General features: G+C 33.6%; 1 protein-coding gene across 1 annotated transcript; it reads left to right on the forward strand.

The window, feature by feature from the left end:
* The first annotated feature begins 1,230 nt into the window (after nt 1-1,230).
* LOC126696177 (F-box protein At3g07870-like) lies at nt 1,231-5,536 on the forward strand. The gene is made up of 4 exons (XM_050392956.1): nt 1,231-1,273; nt 4,176-4,716; nt 4,815-4,948; nt 5,373-5,536. The coding sequence occupies exons 1-4, from the start codon at nt 1,231-1,233 to the stop codon at nt 5,534-5,536; spliced, it is 882 nt and encodes a 293-aa protein (XP_050248913.1).
* The last annotated feature ends 15,187 nt before the right edge of the window (nt 5,537-20,723 follow it).

Consider the following 20,723-nt stretch of genomic DNA (forward strand, 5'->3'; position numbering starts at 1 on the left):
TTTTTTGTGGGTTTGGTTAATATATAGACCCAATTCATTCATATTCTCCTTCAAGAATTAGGAGAAGGGAAATTTAAATTTTGAACCTTAGTGCTAGTCGGTTTATTATTATTACACAGCGTTAGAAATTTGCAGGTAGGAAAGGCTTTTCCGAATTCTATTTGGAAAAACAAGACCTTTTTCTTTTTCTTTGAATGCTTGGAGTTCTGTTATATGGCCATAGGGCGTCTACTTCTCCAAATTATTTTTGGGTTATTATATGTAATTATTATTTCAAGCCTTTGCAGGCCCAATATATATATATATTAAGACTCGCTCTAGCCGATTTTACATACAATTTGATTTTGAGACTCAATGCAACCAAAAAATTCTTCCTCCATTTTGAAATGCAAACTTACTAATTAAAATTTTTGTGTTTAGGTTTTATAAAACATTTCTTTTACAACTAATAATATCTAATTCACTTAATCAAGGCCCTTGGATATTTATTTATTAAATAATTTAGGGGTTTTAATTAGGTTGAATTTTTGTTAGTCTAATATTTTGGTGGCTGGGAAAAAGAAACTCACTTTTATATATATATATATATATATATATATATATATATTTTTTTTTCTCTCCTTTAAAAAATCAATTATTATCCAACAACGGTTGAGGTAGCTATGTTTAATTCGACTACAATTATTTTCCAGAATATAATTTCTGCATTTGTGGGTGTTTAGGGCAACTGAAAATGTTGGTCAACCGATTGTTTTTTAGTTGACTAGAAAATAATCTATATATATATATATATATAAAACCGAAACTTTTGAAACTCCCACAATTTTCCACGTCATCACTATTTTCTTTTTCTTTTTTATTTTAAGTTTTTTACTTTAATGTATTTCCTTCTTCATTTTGGACTCTATAAAATAATAAATTTGAATTATTCCTCCACGGCACTAACCCTAAACCTAATACAGCTTCTTTTTATTTGACTTATACTCCTACGGTACAGCCTACTCCCAACCAATTGCAGCAATCTTCGCCAACCCAAGAGGAAAGAGTTCTTGAAGGATCATCAAGACCTTCTTTAAATTTAAGAAGGGCTTCCCTTTCCATGTCAATGCAACCCACAGTGGAGTTGCCAGCACTAGAATTGGACCATATAGCTTCAAGTGAAATAAACTCAATTTGCAAAAGAAGGAGAAGGTGGTTTTCATGCTAGCCATCGTTGCTTGGCAATTTACAATGTTGAAGCTTCTTAGAGAGCAACCTTATTGCAAGGCTGAAGGTAATAAAAATTTTCCACCCTTTTGTTTTTTTTGGGAATGAATTATCAAAGGCGTCTGGGCAGAATTTTTTTTTTTTTAATCAGTTTTCTCTGCTCTCTTGCATACTGGAGTTTATTGCATTGATTAGCAATGTTTATGATTTTTTTTTAAGGGAATGCCTCAATGAAGGACTGGTAGGTATATATATAATACTAATATTTTTTGTTGAATATTTTTTGTAAGTTTATTTGTTTTTCATGATTTCAAATCCTATGAGAATCACTTTTGCTATGGAATATCAGACATATTTCACCATTAATCTGTTACGAATATATTTTTATTTTAGCGTTTATATACAATGATGCTAGGTGTAATCAAGAAACTATAATAATTTATAATAAAAAAAACTAACACATAAAATAATTGTATACTTTGATTTATAACTTTGTTTTATTTTTTATTTTTATTGTTGGTATGTAAAGAAAAGGTCAGCTAAGAGGCATGAAATACATCTTTATAGATTTGAATTTATTTTTAAATTATGAAATATGTTATTAGTAGCTCATCTTCTACTGGAATTTAATGCCTCACCCTTTATTTTTATTTTTTCATATATTTGATCAATTGCATTTTTACTCGATTAATACTCTTTTTTTCCTTTCAATTGGTACCTCTTCTTCTTTTTTACATTCATATATTTCAACATCTATTCCTTCCAAATTTCTCATGTTTGTGTGCATGATGAGGGTCTGTTTTGTTTATTGGCTTAAAAGTGTCCAAATGAATTTTTTTTTTTTTTTAAATAGTTTTACTATTTAAGCCAGATGACTAAGGCAATCTTTACTCAATATTTGGCACATTTATTTGTCTTCACTCCCTAACAATGTCATTTTATTCATCTGAAGGTTGAGACCATACAACATTATTGGTGTTAGAGTTTCACTTTTGGTCTTAGTATTTTATTTTTCCCCTTAAGTTGTAACTTTTATAAGTGAAAATTTATAACTTTTGTTCGACTCTTCCGTGCATTGCACGGGTTAACGACTAGTTGCATTTATAGCGGAAACTATTTTCTGTTGCATCCAAAACTCATCAACCAAACTCCTCTCCCCCCCCCCCCCCCCCACCATTGTTAACCACCCAACCCCCACCCCACATTAACGTTTCTAGTCTTTAGTTGCCAACCATTGGTCTCCGGCCACTGCCATCAACTGCCAAGCGCCATCGGGTTGCAATTCTCACAATGGAGACTTTGTTATAGAAATTGAGAGTTAAATTCCAAAATTACAATACAATGGCTAGGTTCCCTTTGTTTCTTATAGTTTTGATTACCATTATCTTTGCATGATTTAGGCATTCAACGTGTATGTTATTACTTGTATTATTTTTTATAAGTAGCCCATAAACCCCATTAGTAGTAGTATTGGATCAGAGTCTCCTTCAGACACTTGTACCCTCAGTGAAGCTACCAACCCCATGAACATGTACCCTCAACCCTCTAAAATAAGTATATGAAGGGGCTAGCAATATTGTTTTACCAACTAGCACCACTCGCATGTGTTTGGGAGGTAGATTATGTACTAAGTAGCGGGGAACCTCGGGCCCTTTCACCTTCATTTACTATTATCATTCCTTCAGGATGGTCCACCTGATAATTCAAAATATCGCATTTATGCTTGTGCTTGGCTCATTGGTTGCTCTTATCTGAACTTTGGTTGCTTAAGGCCTAAGTCCAATGCTTGGTCCATGTTTGAAGAAAGATTTAAGAGTCTAAAGTAACATGAGGCAAAGTCCAAGTCCAATGCTTGGGCCCATTTAACTACAGAGAGTAAAATGGTTTTAAATGATGTAATGTAAAATTTGAGGCCGTGCATTTGGAAAAAATATCGTATGAGATGGTCTTGTGAGACCTACAACATGTGTAATTCCATGACATACCATCTCATGCATTAAACCACTTACATGCACTTGTGTAAAAGATTGTTGTTCTCTTTATAACAATCATTTTAAAGTAAATTTTGCAACCAATTGTAATTGGCATATTCAAGAAATTTTGGCTAAGAAATAGTCAGTGAAAAATTAGCCAAGACATGTCAAGAATTAGTTGAAAGGTAGACGACACAATGTTCTATCCATAAATAGAGAAGTCTAGGCATTTGGAAAAGGTCTTTTAAGTGAATTTTGCAACTTAATTAATATCTTTGCCATTCCCTCTTTCTTTGCCAATTGCATCCAACAACTTCAAATCTGTTCTTATCTCTTCATTAGTTACCCCTAACTCCTAACTCTTCTCAGATCTCTAAATTCGATTTGGAATTTTTTTTTTTTTTTAATGAACAGACCCAAGTTAATCATCCCACCTCTGTAGGGGGTTTGTTCCTAGACTAATGGTCATCCTATAAGAAGCATTAGAAAAATAGGAATTAACTAAGAATGTTAGCTTAATTGATGAAATTCTCTGCCAACTTCAAATTTTAGCTTTATTATATTGTTGTCGTCCTAAATTTTAATTTGTTCACAAGTTGTATATTCCTCCTAATATGGCAATGTCAGAACTCCCCCCATTAATAAATATGGATATTTTCTCCAGACTTCCCATCACAACCATCCTTCAATGTAAGAGTGTTTGTAAGACCTGATTCAATATAATCTCTGACCCGTATTTCACTAAGTTGCACCATGCAAGAGCACCTGTCAGCCTTATTTTACGGGCCTCTGGTAACTTTTTTAGCAGATGGTATGTGCTTGCACTTGAAGGCTGGGACAAACATGATTCATTTGTTCCACTAAAGCAGCTGCCACGAGAGATTAGCCATCTGGGTGAAGCACTGCAATTTGAAACCTGGTGCAATGGCTTGCTATGCATCAGCGCATACTGTCCCAAAAATTCAGTTACTAATTACGTGCTAAATGTAATTACAGGAGAGTACATGAGCCTTCCAAAACCAGGACCCAAAAGTGATGGTTTCAAAAGAACAATACGTGGGTTTGGTTTCAGCCAAGCCACTAAGCGATACAAGGTGATTCAAGAAATTTATGAAGATAGGAAGCTTTTGGCGACGCACCAACATCATCATACATCTCATTCTCAACTTGAGGTATACACACTTGGTACAGAGAATTGGAGAAATATTGGAGATCTCCCATCTCCATTTGCTAAACCAGATTATCAAAAAAATTCTTGTGCATTCCTGAATGGTGATCTGCACTGGTTGGTTCAGCCTTATAACAACTCCACATTTATATGTCATTTTGACATTGAGAATGAGAAACTTAAACCATTCCCGGGACCCCCAGTTCAAGACTTTTCACAAGTCGAGAAAATGAATTTGGGAGTATCAGGAGGTTTCCTCTACTTAAGTGAGAACCTTCTGACTTCTTGTTCTGTTGAAATTTGGGTTATGAAGGATTATGGCATCAAGAAATCTTGGACTAAAGAGTTTGTTATCCCTGATACAGAATGGTATTTTGCACCCGTACAGATTTTGAACTATAGTCTAAAAACAAAATGAAAGCAATCGATCAGGGTTCTAAATTATTATATGTTTTGCATGATTTCAGTCTTTATGCCTACAATGCTAAAGGATATAATGAGCACCAACTTGGGGTTCGTGGTATTTCAACGTCCTACAGTATATCCTTTCGTACCCAGCCTTGTTTCGCTCAAGGAAGCTGTGATTGGGGAAAGTTCACAGGTACTTTCTGCCTAATCGGAATACTATATAATCTAATTACTTTTTTTTTCCCTATTATTAATTGTTCAACCTCTTTAATTAGTTAATCACAACATGATTAAAAGAAAAATACATTCTTAGTTTATTAGGCTGTATGTATAATGTATATGGTAAGGGACAACAGCCCGTGTTCATCAAATTGACATATATATAGTTTCTTTTCTACCAGGAGCTCATCAAGACCATCCAATCTCTTGCAGACGAAAATCAGTCGAGTGGATTATATTCCTCCATAATTTCAATGACAAATAAAATAGAATCAGCGTTCATCAGGCTGGCTAGTCTAGGTGCTAAGGCTGGAGTAAAACTGAAGCCTAATTCTTGATTCAAAGCAAGTTACGTACGTAAGTCATTTAAAACAAAGATTTTTCATTGGTGCTGATAGAGTGGTCCATATTTGTTTTCTATCAGAGATTAGATGAAGCTGCCAAGATCAGTAGCAAGAGCAAGGTAGAAGCTAGCAACAGAAAGGGTCATAGCAGTGTTCACAGAGCAGTTGAATCTATATCAGAGCATAAACGACAAAGAAGCATAAGTGAAGCACAATGACTATACGGCCTGTAGTTTAGTGTGATTAGATGCTTACTTAAGTATTAACACGTGAGAAGGTTAGTTAGTCCTATAGCTAGCATGTGTGATAGGTTGTTAGGTCTGGTAGTTGGTTATTTCGTGTTCACACTTGAATAGACTTGTATATATATATATGATTTCTATAATTATTTTGCTAATTAATGAAATATACATTTTTTCAATCCTTGATTCTATGATATGGTAGCAAAGCAAATTCCCAAATTCCTGTAGGGTTTTGCATTTCTTTCAATTTTAGTTTTTCCTTTCTCAATTTTCTTGAGAAAATCTTTCCCTGTTCTTGAGAAAATTCTATTCTTGGGAAATTCATTCTTCATTTGCCATCTATGGCTTCTGCTACGAATGCAAATGGTTCTACAGACGCTTCCACATCTGTGAATCTATCTTATTCTTCATAAGACTCTCCAATGGATGACCCTCTGTTCTTGCATCACGTAGAGAATCCAAGTCTGGTTCTTGTCACACAACCATTGATAGGTAGAGAAAATTATGTAGCTTGGGCTCGTGCAGTGAGAAAAGCTTTACTCACTAAAAATAAGTTAGGGTTCATTGATGGGACTTTGACTCTCTCATCACCATTGGTGTCAACTCCTTCGAATGTGCAAGCTTGGATAAGGTGTGACAACATGGTTAGCACATGGCTAACCAATTCAGTTTCACCAAAGCTCCAAGCACGCATCATTTATGAAGACACTACCTTAGAAATCTGGAATGACTTGAAGAATCGTTTTGCTCAAACCAATGGACCTAGAGTTTTCAATCTTCAAAAGGACATAGTAGAGTTTCATCAAGGAGAGATGTCTGTCACTGACTTCTTTACTCAGTTGAAGGTGTTTTGGGATCAATTGCAGAACCTTAGTCCATTTCCTTCTTGTACTTGTGGTAAATGTATTTGTCATATTAACAAAAGGCTTACTGATTTGCAAGTGAGAGAGTCTATCATGAAATTTTTAATGGGATTGAATGATTCTTTCTCCCAAGTTAAATCTTAAGTCTTGCTTATGGACCCTATTCCATCTCTTAGTAAGGTTTACTCCTTGCTAATTCAAGGAGAGACACAAAGATCAGTGCCTAATGCCTTTTTTGCTTAGGTTGATTCCACTACTTTAGTTGCTAAGTTGTCCAATGAGCATCTTGGTCCAACTCTTGGTAGTTCTGGTGGCAAAGGGAAGGAGAGACCAACTTGTACATATTGTGGCAAAACTTGTCATATAGTGGATAAATGCTATAAAAAGCATGGTTTTTCACCAGGTTTTAAGTTCAAGAACAAGCCCTCTATGGCTCACCAAGTCTCTTCAAATGTCTTGCCTATTGCTCCTCCAATTGCTTCTCCAATGCATCACTAGACTACTTTTACTCTTGAACAATATTAGCAGCTTTTTGCTTTGTTTGGAGCTTCTACTTCATCCCTTGCACCTTCTACTCCAGTTAAAGATGCTTCAATGGCTAATGTAGCATCATCTTCTGCTTTTGCCAGTGCCCCGATGTCAGGTATTGACTTATCTCATAGTGTTTTCTCTCACAAGTGGTCAATAGAAGGACTTATGATAAATGGGCTTGGGTATTGGATACTGGGGCTAGTGGCCACATTGACTGTTCAGTTGATCTATTAACTTCAATTACTGCTACTATGCAATCTTTGGTTCAGTTGCCTAATGAGGAATCAACTCAAGTCACTCACATTGGCACTGTTGTTCTTTCTTCTTCACTTACTTTCACTAATGTTCTTTGTGTTCCATTATTTAGTTTTAACTTGTTATCTGTTAGTACACTCACATTATCTCAGCCTTATTGTCTTGTTTTCCTCTCCACTTATTGTTTTATCCAGGACCTTTTATCATGGAAAACGATTGGGGTGGGCAAGGCTGTTGATGGCTTGTACTTGTTGCAATGTGATAGTCTCCAGCACATTCCTCCTTCCTCACTTGTTGATTACTTAAGCAATCACAAGTTCAATGCTTCTTTTCTTCCTTTCTCTGCAACAACTTCTACAAGTTTTGTATCTTCCTTTCTTTGGCATGCAAGATTAGGTCATCCATCAGATCTCAAGCTTAAAATTTTAAGTCACACTATTCCTTCTTTACAATCTTCTTGTAATAAGACTTGTCAAGTTTGTCCTATGGCCAAGCTTAAACAATTACCTTTCCCTTTTAATAATAAAATATGTGCTTTTGCTTTTGATTTGGTTCATATGGATGTTTAGAGACCTTATTCCATTCCTACTTTAGATGGTTACAAATATTTCTTGACAATTGTGGATGATGCAACCCAAGCCACTTGGCTATTCATAATGAAATCCAAATCTGATGTTAGGCCTTTGTTTCAATCTTTTTATACTATGGTTGCCACACAGTTTATTCAAAATCTTAAGTCCATTAGAATTAACAATGCCAAAGAATTTGACATGTCTGATTTTCTTAATTCCCATGGCATTATCCATCAACATAGCTGTGTTTACACTCCACAACAAAATTCTGTTGTGGAGAGCAAACACCAGCACTTGCTTTCCATTGCCAGGGCATTACAGATTCAATCTCAAATTCCTTTGCAATTTTGGGATAATTTTGTTTTGACTACTGCCTACCTCATTAATAGGCTTCCCTCTCCTTTGTTGAATGACAAAACACCTTTTGAGCTTTTGTTTCATAAGTCCCCTAACTACAATCATCTCAAAGTTTTTGACTGCCTATGTTTTGCCTCCATTATTGCTCAAACTAGAACCAAATTTTCACCAAGGGCAAGAAGATGTGTTTTCCTTGGCTATCCTTGTAATATCAAAGGCTATAAGCTTTATGATCTTGACACTCATTCTATTTTTGTCTCAAGGGATGTAGTGTTTCATGAGTCTGTTTTTCCTTATGTTTCTTCTTCCAGTGGTTCTACTTCTTCCAATCCTTTACCTTTGCCTTGTGCTTCTCCTGTTCCTTCTTTGCATGATGATCCTCTTCTGTCCAAGCCTAATACTCTTATTCTTACTCCTCATTCCATTATTCAAGTTCATCATACTATTGATGATGATTTTCTTGATGAAGTCCCAGATGCACCTCCTGATCCCATTGTAGACCCTATTTCTCTTACAAGGTCTACTAGGTCTGTTAAAAGACCTTCTTACTTGTAGGAGTTCCATTGCAATCAAGTTGCTTCTGTCCAGCCTATATCTTCTTCCCAATTAGGTACATCTCATCCCCTTTCTTCTCATGTTTCATATCACCATCTTTCTGCCTCATATAAGACTTTATGTTGTGTCATCTCTTCTCTTGTTGAACCTTAATTTTATTCCCAAGCTGTCTGATCCCTAATAGCAAGATGCCATGGCTGCTAAGATAGCAACTCTTAAAGCCAATAATACTTGGACTTCGACACCCTTGCCTGCTGGTAAGAAGCCAATTGGCTGCAAGTGGGTTTACTAAATTAAGTATAAGGCTGATGGTTCTATTGAGGGATATAAAGCCAGGTTGGTGGCTAAGGGATTCACACAAAAAGAGGGCATTGATTACTTTGAAACTTTCTCTCCAGTAGCTATAATGGTTTCTATCAAGGTTCTTGTTGTGGCTACCATTAAGGGTTGGTTTCTTAGTCAATTAGATGTCAATAATAATGCATTTCTTCATGGTGATTTGGATGATGAGGTGTATATGGCTCTTCCACAGGGGTTTCACAACTAGGGGGAGGATGTTTGTAAGCTCAATAAGTCCCTTTATGGCCTCAAGCAAGCTTCTAGGCAATGGTTTGCCAAGTTCTCAAGCACTTTAATTCAACTTGGTTTCATTCAATCCAAAGCTGATTATTCTTTGTTTACCAGAAGGCATGGTGACATTTTCATGGTTCTTTACTTCTTTTGGTCTATGTGGATGATGTTTTGATAGCTTGCAATGACAAGGCTGAAGTGGATAGATTTAAAGTCATGTTAGATGATAAGTTCAAGCTTAAAGACTTGGGTGATTTGAAATATTTCCTTGGTTTGGAGGTTGCAAGATAAGACAAAGGAATTGCTCTTTGTCAAAGGAAATACACTCTTGAACTACTCAATGATGCTGGTTGGTTGTAAGTGTGCTAAAACTCCTATGGAGCACAATTTAAAGTTAAGCAAATTTGAAGGAGAAGAGCTTAGAGATCCTAGTCATTAAAGAAGGCTTGTGGGCAGGCTCTTGTACTTAATAATCTTAAGACTTGGCATTACCTTGCTGTCCATAAACTCAGTCAATTCATGTCCAAGCCAAGGAGATCACACCTGGTTGTAGCACATAGAGTGTTGCAGTATTTGAAGGGTGAACCAGGCAAAGGACTTATGTTCTCTTCTAGTACAGACTTGCACTTAAAAGGATTTGCATATGCAAATTGGGCTGCATGTCCTGATACTAGGAGATCAATGACTGGCTATAGCATCTTCATTGGTGATTCTTTGGTGTCTTGGAAGTCCAAGAAGCAGTCCACAGTCACAAGATCTTTAGCTGAAGTTGAGTACAGATCCATGGCAGTGGCAACATGTAAGATAGTGTGGATTTTGTACTTTCTCAAAGATATTGGAGTGAATCATGAAAAGGAGGCCTTGTTATTTTGTGACAGTCAAGCTGCATTACACATTGGCTCCAATCCAATCTTCTATAAGAGGACAAAACACATAGAAATAGATTGTCATGTGGTTAGGGACAAAGTCTTGGAGAAGGTGATTAAGCTTAATCATGTTAGAAGAAATTGTCAATTGGCTGATCTGCTTACTAAGGCTTTGAATTACAATCAATTATCAAATCTTACTTGTAAAATGGGGATGCTTAATATACATACACCTGCTGCTCTTGAGAGGGAGTATCAGAGTTTAGATGAAGCTACCAAGATCAATAGCAAGAGCAAGGTAAAAGGTAGCAACATAAAGGGTCATAGCAGTGTTCACAGAGCATTTGAATCTATATCAAAGCATAAATGACAGAGAAGCATAAGTGAAGTACAATGACTATACGGCCTGTAGTTTAGTGTGATTAGATGCTTGCTTAAGTATTAACACGTGAGAAGGTTAGTTAGTCCTGTAGCTAGCATGTGTGATAGGTTGTTAGGTCTGGTAGTTGGGTATTTCGTGTTGACACTTGTATAGACTTGTATATATATGATTTCTGTAATCATTTTACTAATTAATGAAATATACAGTTTTTCAATCCTTGATTCCGTGATATTTTCATGTGATCAACTTTGTACAGAATCAAACTCATGCTCCGATCCATTACTACAGCCACCCAGCACAATATGTGATATATAGCAACATCAAGACGAGCCAAGAGATCAAGGGCAACACCGTACCATTAATGAAGAGACTACGTACTTTGGTCAACTGAATTTTGTTGGTTTTATCCTATCTGTGCTTAATTAGTAATTATAAAATGTAACCAATCTTCATACAACTATAATTGGCAAATATGTAATAGAAGGTTAGAATAATAAATAAATAAAAACCATTATTACTAGCTGTTGGAATTTGGAAACGACCAACTCTCAATCAAAGCCTCAAGCCACCTGCCTTTCAATAGGTGGAACCATTGTGTCCAAAATCGGTTTATAGCTCGCTCATACACATCAAAAAGGCACCAAAATTGTGAAAATTCGGACCCATGATCCAACTTCCGATCGGTAATCAGATCGAGGCTCTTTTCAAGTGCTGACAGGAACTTCAAATAGCTACCTCGAAAATTTACGCATCACCCAACCCTAGCTATCTCCCTCCAATTTTAATTCTGATAATTTTTTGAAATTGAAATCATAGCCAATTTAGATAGTTCCATGCTCATCCAAAACTCATTACAAGGCCTTAATTTCCTCCATCTATATATAAATAGAGGAGGGGATTTGCAGTTCAAGGCACCCCATTTCCCTAGAGGATGTTTCAAAGCATGATCATAAAATAAAGCTGCTGATAATCCTTTGTTCTGTTTTTGACCAAAACTCTAGAATCTAGCTTGGAAAGAGCATGCAGTTCAATAATTGAGGATGGATGGTATGGATTTTAATTCTAACGCGTTACAAATACTAATCTCATCACAAGTACTTCGCGCATGCTATGAGGCTTTTTTTGGGTTTAATGATCCTATTTTATAACCCAAAAAAAAACTTGTCTCTTTATTTTTTTTTTTTAATATAAGTTTTATTTTGAAAATCTAATTTATAAGTAGATAAAACAATTTGAAAATCAACAGAAGATCGAGTGACTATTTTTTAGGCAATGTTTTAGTGAGAGTTAGAGTTATATTTTTACCGGACTGTCTTTTAATTTTGTCTTTACTTAAACATAGAGCTATCGGGGCATTTTTGAACCAAAAATATGAGGATTCTAAACAGGAGAAGTCCTTTAAATAGTAGTATAAATGAGGCAAAAACTTATTTCGGTTAATATAATTAATTTTCTACAGCTTGTTACTATATAAAAATTATTTTATAGGTTTATTAAAAAAAAAAATTTGTAACATTATTGAAAAAAATATAATTGTAGCCAATTTCAGGCTCAATTCAATATCCTCCATCATAGCACCACTCCCAGGCTGTGTCAAAGCTAATCTCGATATGTTGTCACCGCTAAAGCCTTTGATCAATCAATTTTCAAAGCCTCAAGAGAGGAATCAATGAACCGATTCGAAGCCACAAGTTCACGGTCTGAAGGAGACCCATTTGTTTGGTATATTATATAAGGGACCAACCAAGCCGTATCTAATTTGCATAGCAAAGATGGAATCACCGTCGTCATTCAAGTCATTCCATTCCTAAAGTCCCGTTTGCATTTGTTAAAATTTATGGCTCCAAATTGGTCATGAGATTTGAGGGAAAAACAATCTACCCTAAACTTGAAGGAAATAAATTTTCTCCATTGATATCTATTTGACCAAACTTCGTTAAAAAAAATTTTCTCCATTGATATCTATTTGACCAAACTTCGTTAAATTTATGTTAAAAATATTGTGTACTAACTTGTTTTTGCTTAATGACAAGTTTCCAAAATTATTCTCTCTTTCAAAAATAAAATTCATTGTTTTGCATTAATTAAAGAGTACTTTGAAATATTCATAATGACTTCTCTTTTTTTTTTTTTTTTTTTTTTTTTTTTGACAAAAATACACTTTTGATCCCTACATTTTGGGTCAATTCTTATTTTGGACCCTAAATTAATTTTGGACCTACCTAAGTACCTGAAATCACAGAATCATTTCCGTTTTGGTTCCTGTTGTCAACCCACTAGCAGAAAAGTCTTATGTGGCAAATGAAGTGTCTTGCTTACTAACATAACGATGACATGGACATTAAAATATGAGAGATGTTATGCCCACAACATTTTTTAAACATTTTCACAATAAATCACAGGCGGTTAGTTGTTATTGGTTCAAATTTGAACTTAACACTAAAATTACTTTTTTGCCCCAACAATAACAACTAGTAACAACCTATGATTTGTTTTAAAAATGTTGTAAAAATATTGTGGCACATTTCTCTTAAAATATTATTAAAAAAAGTTATTTGGCATTTTTTTTAAGCCACATCAGTATTTAAATTAAAAAAATTAAAACAAAAAAAATTAATTCCTCAATTTTAATTTTAATTTTAATTAAAAAACAAAAATAAATTTTACTTTCTTTTAATTAAAATGATTTTTTTTTTCAGTTATTGTTTTTCAACATATATACGAGATCACAGAGTGTCAAGATCATATATACAATGCAAAATCTCGCACATTTCAACATTAGCTTCAACAATTCTTACTAGATGAAATCTAACGCATTTCACTGATACCAGTCTAACCATCCAAAATCAAACAATTCCAAGTTTCCAACTACAAATAAACAACGAATTATAAATAAAAACCACATACATTAACCACGATTTTCAACCAAAATAATCTCAAAATTACGATCGGTTTCAAATTTTCATTTCTGCACAACCAAAAATTGATACGTAATGAAGAAAAATCAGAGTTCATGAAATTGATCTAATGGAATCGGAGCTTTACCTGAGGCACGTTCTGGAAGAGAAGGGATTCATGATTGGGTTCGAGATGGATGGAGCTCCGAGAAAAGGTCGGTTGATCAGATCCGATAGGTTGGATCTGATTATTGAGCTGGATTCAAAACAACGATCAGAGAGAGAGATTTGACAGATTTTGGATATAGAAAAAAAAAAAAAAAAAGGTGTGTCTTTGTTTCTGTGCTTCAAAGCATTCTCGTCAATTAGTAATGAGTGTGTTCGCTCATTTGAGGTTTGGTTATTTGTTGGAGATTGATTATGGGGAAGAACTCTGGGGAAAAATATAAAAAACATGAACATGTTCTTGAGAAAAAATAATGAAAGGAATTTAAAAAAAAAAAGGACAAGAAAGACATTTAATTAATTAATGAAATTGATAAGAAAATAAGGATGAATTTGCTAAGAATATAAATCAAATTCTGGGAAAGAACCCAAATAACATGAATTTGTTCTTCCGGGGAAAAAAAAAAGGATTGTAATAAAAAAAAACCATTTTAATTAAAAGAAAGTAAAATTTATTTTTTTTATAATTAAAATAAAATTGAGGAATTAAAATTTTTTGTTTTAATTTTTTAATTTAAATACTGACATGATATTTTAAAAATGCCAAATAATTGTTTTTAATAATATTTTAATTTCCACGTTAGCGTCATGTTAGCAAGCAGGATACTCCGTTTGCCACATATGACATTTTTGTTAGTGGGTTGACAACAGAAGCCAAAACGGAAACAATTTTCTGATTTCAAGGATTGACGTAGACACAAAATTAATGTAGGGACTAAAATGAGAATTGACCCAAAATATAGGGACCAAACCACGAAGGATTTTTCTGTTAGTGGATTGACGGCAGGGACCAAAACGGAAATGATTTTCTGATTTCAAGGACTAAGGTAGACACAAAATCAATTTAGGGACTGTTGATACCTATTTTCGTGACACATTTTTTACAAGCCTGATTCAACCAAGCCCTACTTCATTGTGAGCTTAATTCATGTGTTATATTTTATTTTATTCTTTTAAGCATGGCCCAAGCCCATGTGATTGATGGGGAAAATTGAGGAATTGTGGTTTGGAGGGTATGGGTCGATTCTTTTTGGACCTTTTGCACGAGTCCAGCCCATATGTGCTACCAAGTGGGTAAAGGACATTGGTAGCACCTCAGGCTTATGGAGGGGGTCTTGTATCCAAAATTTTCATCCTAAAACAGTTTTTATGCTCTAGGTGACTGTGGCCCAAAATTTCTGTCCGAACCATTTTTTGCTTAAAAGACAACTGACCCTAAGTGACTGGCCTTATTTGCTGCAACAACCAAATGTAGACTCCAAGGGTTTGACATGTCTAGGAAACATCAACCCATGAATTTAGATCACTCCATTTCCCAAATAATGTAAAAAGAAAGCCAACTCTCTTACCTATTAAAGAAAATCCGACCATAACCTCTTTGATTGAGACCTTGGGGTTCAAAGCCTCTTTTATTGACCAAAACCAGTCACTTAGAGCACCCCAAACTCAATACAAAAGGCCCCAATCAGATTCAAAAGGGACCAACTATGTTCTACCCATAGACCTGAAACTTCAGTGCAAAAGCCCATTTAGCCAGTCAACAATCTCACAATTCCAAAGTTTGGAGGTGAAAATATAGGTATAGGGAACCTTCCCTCTCTTCCTCACAACCTCTCTTAATTTCCTCTTCTCGATGACTGTGGGTTGAAGTTTCAAACCTGTTGAACCACGTTTTCCCTATAGAGTTGAAACTTAAGAGCAAAAACCCACTAAGTCAGGAAAATATTCTCACAATTCTGAATCTTAGAGGTGGAAATATGGGTACAGGGGAACCTTCCCTGTCTTCCTCACAACCTGTCTCAATTTCCTCTTCTCGGTGACTGTAGGTCGAAGTTTTAGACCTGTTATAATTTTATGTTTTTTCTGCACTTTTGTTATTAGCATTTTGATACTCTTTTGTTAAAGCACCATTAGCCTTTTGTTCATTATACATTTGTAATTTTGGACTTGATTCTCTACAATAAACACTTCTAAAGAACCTAATGGGAGATTTGGGCTAATGTCACATTTTTGGCCCTTGTCGCAAAACATCCCCGATAGGGACTAAAATGAGAATTGGGCCAAAATGTAGGGACCAAAAGTATATTTTCACATTTCTTTTTCAGTGGGTTGAAGAGAGATTCGTCGTTACAAATATTTTGATGTTGGATAAACTTTGAATTTTAATTATAAATTTATTAGTTATTTTTTTATAAGAATAAATTTATTAATTATGTTTTTATGGATAAACTTTGTTAAAGAAAAATCTTATAATATTTTAGAATATTTCATTACTAACATAAACAAAAGGAAGTAAGTGTTATTTTCTTCAAACCTCAAGAGAGGGAAGATTCTTTCCTTTCAAGTTTGAGGTGAAGTATTATTTTCTCAAATCTCAAGAGAAGGAAGTGGACCATTTCTTCGTTTGTTAGTTTTGGTAAATAAAGTGGCAAGATTGATGCATGAGACTTTTAAGGGCATCAAGTTATTATTATTATTATTTTTGAAATGCTTTTTTGAGGAGCCTAGTGCTCTTACAAATATGAGGTAGACTTATTTTGGTTACAATATAATTAAGCTTCTAAACATTGTTACTATAAAATTAAGTTTATAGCATTATTGTTTTTTTTTTTTTTTTTAAAGGAAGAAGTTTATAGGATTATTGAAAAAAAAACTAACCCTAGTCCTCATCCATATGTTCTCTCATTCTTGTTCACTTTTATCTTGGGGTGTGCATGGGTTAGGTTGGGCGGAAGGAGGGCAATAATTTTATCCAATCTGCCAATGGCAGGTTGAGAAAATTCTAATCTGTCGTCGACTCACCAATCTATAAATGCGATGGGTTGGTTGAAAATCTTAAATGTTTCAACTCAGTAGGTTGGGCTGGTTGGTTTATTCATTTGACAAAATTAAATCATTTCAATTAAATTGGATAATTGTTTGCTCCATAAAAAAGGAAATCATTTCAATTAAATTGGATAATTGCCTTTAAATTATTTGAAAAGTGTGATTGCTATAAACTCTTTTTTTTTTTTTTTTTTTTTGTGAGAATCATAAATTATTATTATTATTATTATTATTATTATTATTATTATTATTATTACTAATTGCTAACCCGTGCAATACACAAGAAAACTATTGATAATGAAATAAAAAATCCAATAATGAATGAAGAATTTAAGCTATTACTTTTTCTTTAAAAAAAAAATAATAAAAAAAACAATGAATGAAGAGTTTTAAGCTATCACCTAAGCAATTTTTTTTTTGGGTGCATTTTAGGTAGACTTTAGACAATAATAATATGGTTATTACTTCTACTATTTTTGGGCTGAAATAAGGTTTTTTTTTTTTTTTTTTTGAATTGAAATAAAGTTATTTGTTTACTATTTTTTTTATGTCGGAATTTATTTACTGTTATTGTTAAGCTAAAATATTTAATAATGATTATTTGATTACTTATTTAAAAGAAATATTTTTTTTTAAATGATGTAATGACAGTTTTGTGAATAAAAAGGCATGTGATGGCATTGTAAAGGAAGCACCTTCCTAGAAACTTCCTTTCTACCCCTCCCAAGTATCATAAATGTCATCTCATTTTTTATTTTATTTTATTTTTTTAACTCTTTTCATTCCTCTTCTCAGACTACTCAAGTGTCTGCAAATCTATAACACTCTTCCTTCGTCTCATCTTCTTCACTCAATTTATTTATTTATTTGTTTATTTTTTAAATCGGTTTTCTTTTCTAACATCCGCACCATCAAATCCAAAAAAAGCTACTCAGTGAAAACACATTCTTCATTTAGCTCAAAAATTCATATTTTGTTCAAAATGATGAAATTTAAGTAGGAACTCCAGTATAGGCCGAATTTTGGAACTAAATAGAATAGTGGGGTTACTTATACCAGAACGAAAAATTCCGACTAGAATAGAACAGTATTTAAAACATTGATCCTATACTGTGTTTGAAGAAATTTATGGAATAAGGAGGAAGATGACAAAGAGGGAGATGGGATTATTTTGGGTTTTTTTTTTTTTTGGAGAAACTTTTGGTTTGAGTTTGTACTCATGTTTACTATTTTGGTTTGGGTTTGGATTGTGCTGCACTTGTGATACAGAGGAAGATGAGAGGAGAAAGAGTTGATCAGGTTTTTATAAGGAAGGAGAAGGAGTATCGGGGAGAAATAGTTATTAAAATCAGAATTTTTGTTTTATAATGCTAATGTTTTAAAAATAATGATGACGTAGAAAATTGTGAAAGTTTCCAGGTTTCGGTTATATATATATTTTATTATTATTATTATTATAAATGAAATTGCTTAGCTTCATTGGATTAACGGCGGGATGGATTGGTGGGTGATTACAGAATTTTTTATTTTTTTATTTTTTTTTTCACTGCAAATTTTATATGAGGTGGGGATGGGGATTATATTGCCATGCTTTGGACATGGGATACAGTGAATGAATGAAAGGCGGAAGTGGTATGGTCGGTATCACAGTATGGGGAAAAAGAAAATGGTCATTTTTTTACTATAAAGTGACAAATGAAAATGTTAAAATTTTTAATTAAAAAAATAATATTAAACGGACAAAAGAACCAAATTGACTTGTTTTTGCAAAATGAGAAACTAAACTGATAAAAACTAAATCTTAAAAGCTAATTTGACAGTTGAAATAAAAGTTGAGTAATTTAAATTTTAGCCGAGATAAAATATTCATTTTTGTGGTATACCAATAACAATATCTACTACACGTACCACCAGCGGGTGTGGTACAATTGGTAGGTGATTGCTGAGACTTCATCACATCCCAAGTTCGAGTTCTCATGAGGATTGTAATTGCAATTTCTGGAAGTCCTAGAAAGCAATAGAGCCTGAGGTGTGTGTGAGTTTGGAGTTTTCTAGCTCCAGTTCGAGCTGGTGGTATCCATGGACTTACCCAACTGTACAATGAGGCGTGGAACAAAAAAGAATGTTGAAATTTCAAGTTCCTGTTTAGTATTGTTGTTTAAACAACAATTTTCTTTTTTACCCACATGTATTTCCACAACACTTAAACAATGTTACTAAAAATTTCATACTAAACGGACCTTAAAGCATGATATATTTTTGTGTGTATTTTTTATTCTTTTTTGAGAATTGACCACAAATATATATATATATATATATATTGAAATTCTTAAGAATGATAGATTTTTTGTGTGTGTGGATAAGTCTAAAGCATGGATTAGGAATATGAAAGTAGACTGAAGAGATATACTTTTTCTCTTTTCTTTTTTTAAGTAAAAAGGATAAGGAGGAGCCATTAGAGTGACTTTTCTACCTTGACATGAGTGGTCAAAAGCATGTACACGTATGTGTGTGTGTTTTATGAGGTTCTATTTATGCTAGATTTAATGCAAAAAAAAAAAAAAAAAGGGCATAATAAGATTTTTTTTTTAATTTTTTTTTTTTTAGCAATCAGAGCATAATAAGAATTAAACTAACGACATCCAAATACTCAATCAAAGTATCAAACTCTTAAGAATTCCAGAATCATTTACAAAAAAAAAAAAAAAAAAAAAAAAATTCCAGAATCTTTATTTTATAATGTTATGTTTCTTAACCATTCAATGCTAAAGAACAGAATAAGCGACAATCAGAACACAACTAGGCCAGGAGCACCCAAATACGCAAATGTGTCCACATAAAGTCCTGACCAAAAAGCAACGAGTACGTGTAAAGCATACTCTACCCATTACTGAAAGTAGTAGGATACAAATAGATTATACAAGTCTGCCCCCCACACCCCAAAAAAAAAAAAAAAAAAAAAAATTTCTAATGGAATAAAATTTCAGGTTAATAATCTTTAGTTGGTGTTGTGGACATGATTTCACTTTATTCAAGCAGGTTTGCTTTCTAGATGCCACCCCATATATGTAAATTTTCTGGTTTTTATATTCTTTTGTGTTTTATGAGTTAACTAAACTAGTTATTTATGCCCTACCATTTTGTGAGGATTAGATTGGTTCAAATTAAAGATTAACATAAAGTTTATTGCATTCAATCATTGTCTTTGTGATTGTAGCAGAACTTTGATTTTAGTTTTTTAATATTCCTTTTTTTAGGGAAATTTTTTTTTAATATTCTATTCAAAAAGAGTGGTAGAGGTTATTGCTTCCAGCAAAAACTGCAATGTGTTTAACTGTTGACGTGGATAACCATTAGTCTTGAGCAATTTGAAGGTAGAGATTAAAAAAAAAAAAAAAAAAAAAAAGAATCAAAGATGCCTCTATATAAAACGTATATGGGGCCACTTTTGACTTTCGAGGTAATGGGATGCTTCATGCTAGTTATAAGTATTACTTTTGTTCAAAAAACTAGGGAAGATTAATGTCGTGTACGGGTACATTTTTCTAATATGAATTCTATATTCGTTAGCATAGGATTACTTGGGAAAATGAAGGAGTACATGACAATTATTATAAAAAACTAGGTCCACTACCTGTCATACTCTAATTGGCCAATTTTCCTATTTGGCATTGCCCAAGTCCATGTATAGTTTATCACCCAACCTTGTAGGCAAAATGATGCCTTCCATGCACTAGGTACTTAAGGTTCAGGAGAAGATGGATTTAAGCTGTTAGGCTTGCAACATGCAACATATTAGTGTATAATATTTCAATCAAAAATAATAACAAGAAAAATAGGTGCCAATAAGGGTTCATTTGCGAGCGGAGTTTTTAACCAAGGATTTTTTTTTTTTTTTTTTTTTGCCCCCATAAATCCACTCTTTTTAAAATAAAATAGCTCTTTTGAAATTAAGTTAAAATTTTATTTTCTCGTCTTTTAGCACTAACCGACAATGGGGCCACGTATGCGAAACATCCAACCAGATTTTCTCATTTATGCAGGTTAATACTTTTATTTCTCTTGTTATTTTAAGTATCCAATGTGTATGAACTTCCTTCCTTCATCAAGGAAACGTTTGTGAAATCCTATTCCAGATAAACAAATTCCAAGGAATTTCATAGCCAAATCAGAACTTATGAACAGCAAGTAGCAAATAACAGTTCTATTTTATTTTTTTATTTTTTTTCCTGGGAAAACCTAATAAAGAGCTATTTCTAAGATT

This window comes from Quercus robur, chromosome 8 (genome assembly GCF_932294415.1).
Source record: "Quercus robur chromosome 8, dhQueRobu3.1, whole genome shotgun sequence".
NCBI lineage: Eukaryota > Viridiplantae > Streptophyta > Magnoliopsida > Fagales > Fagaceae > Quercus > Quercus robur.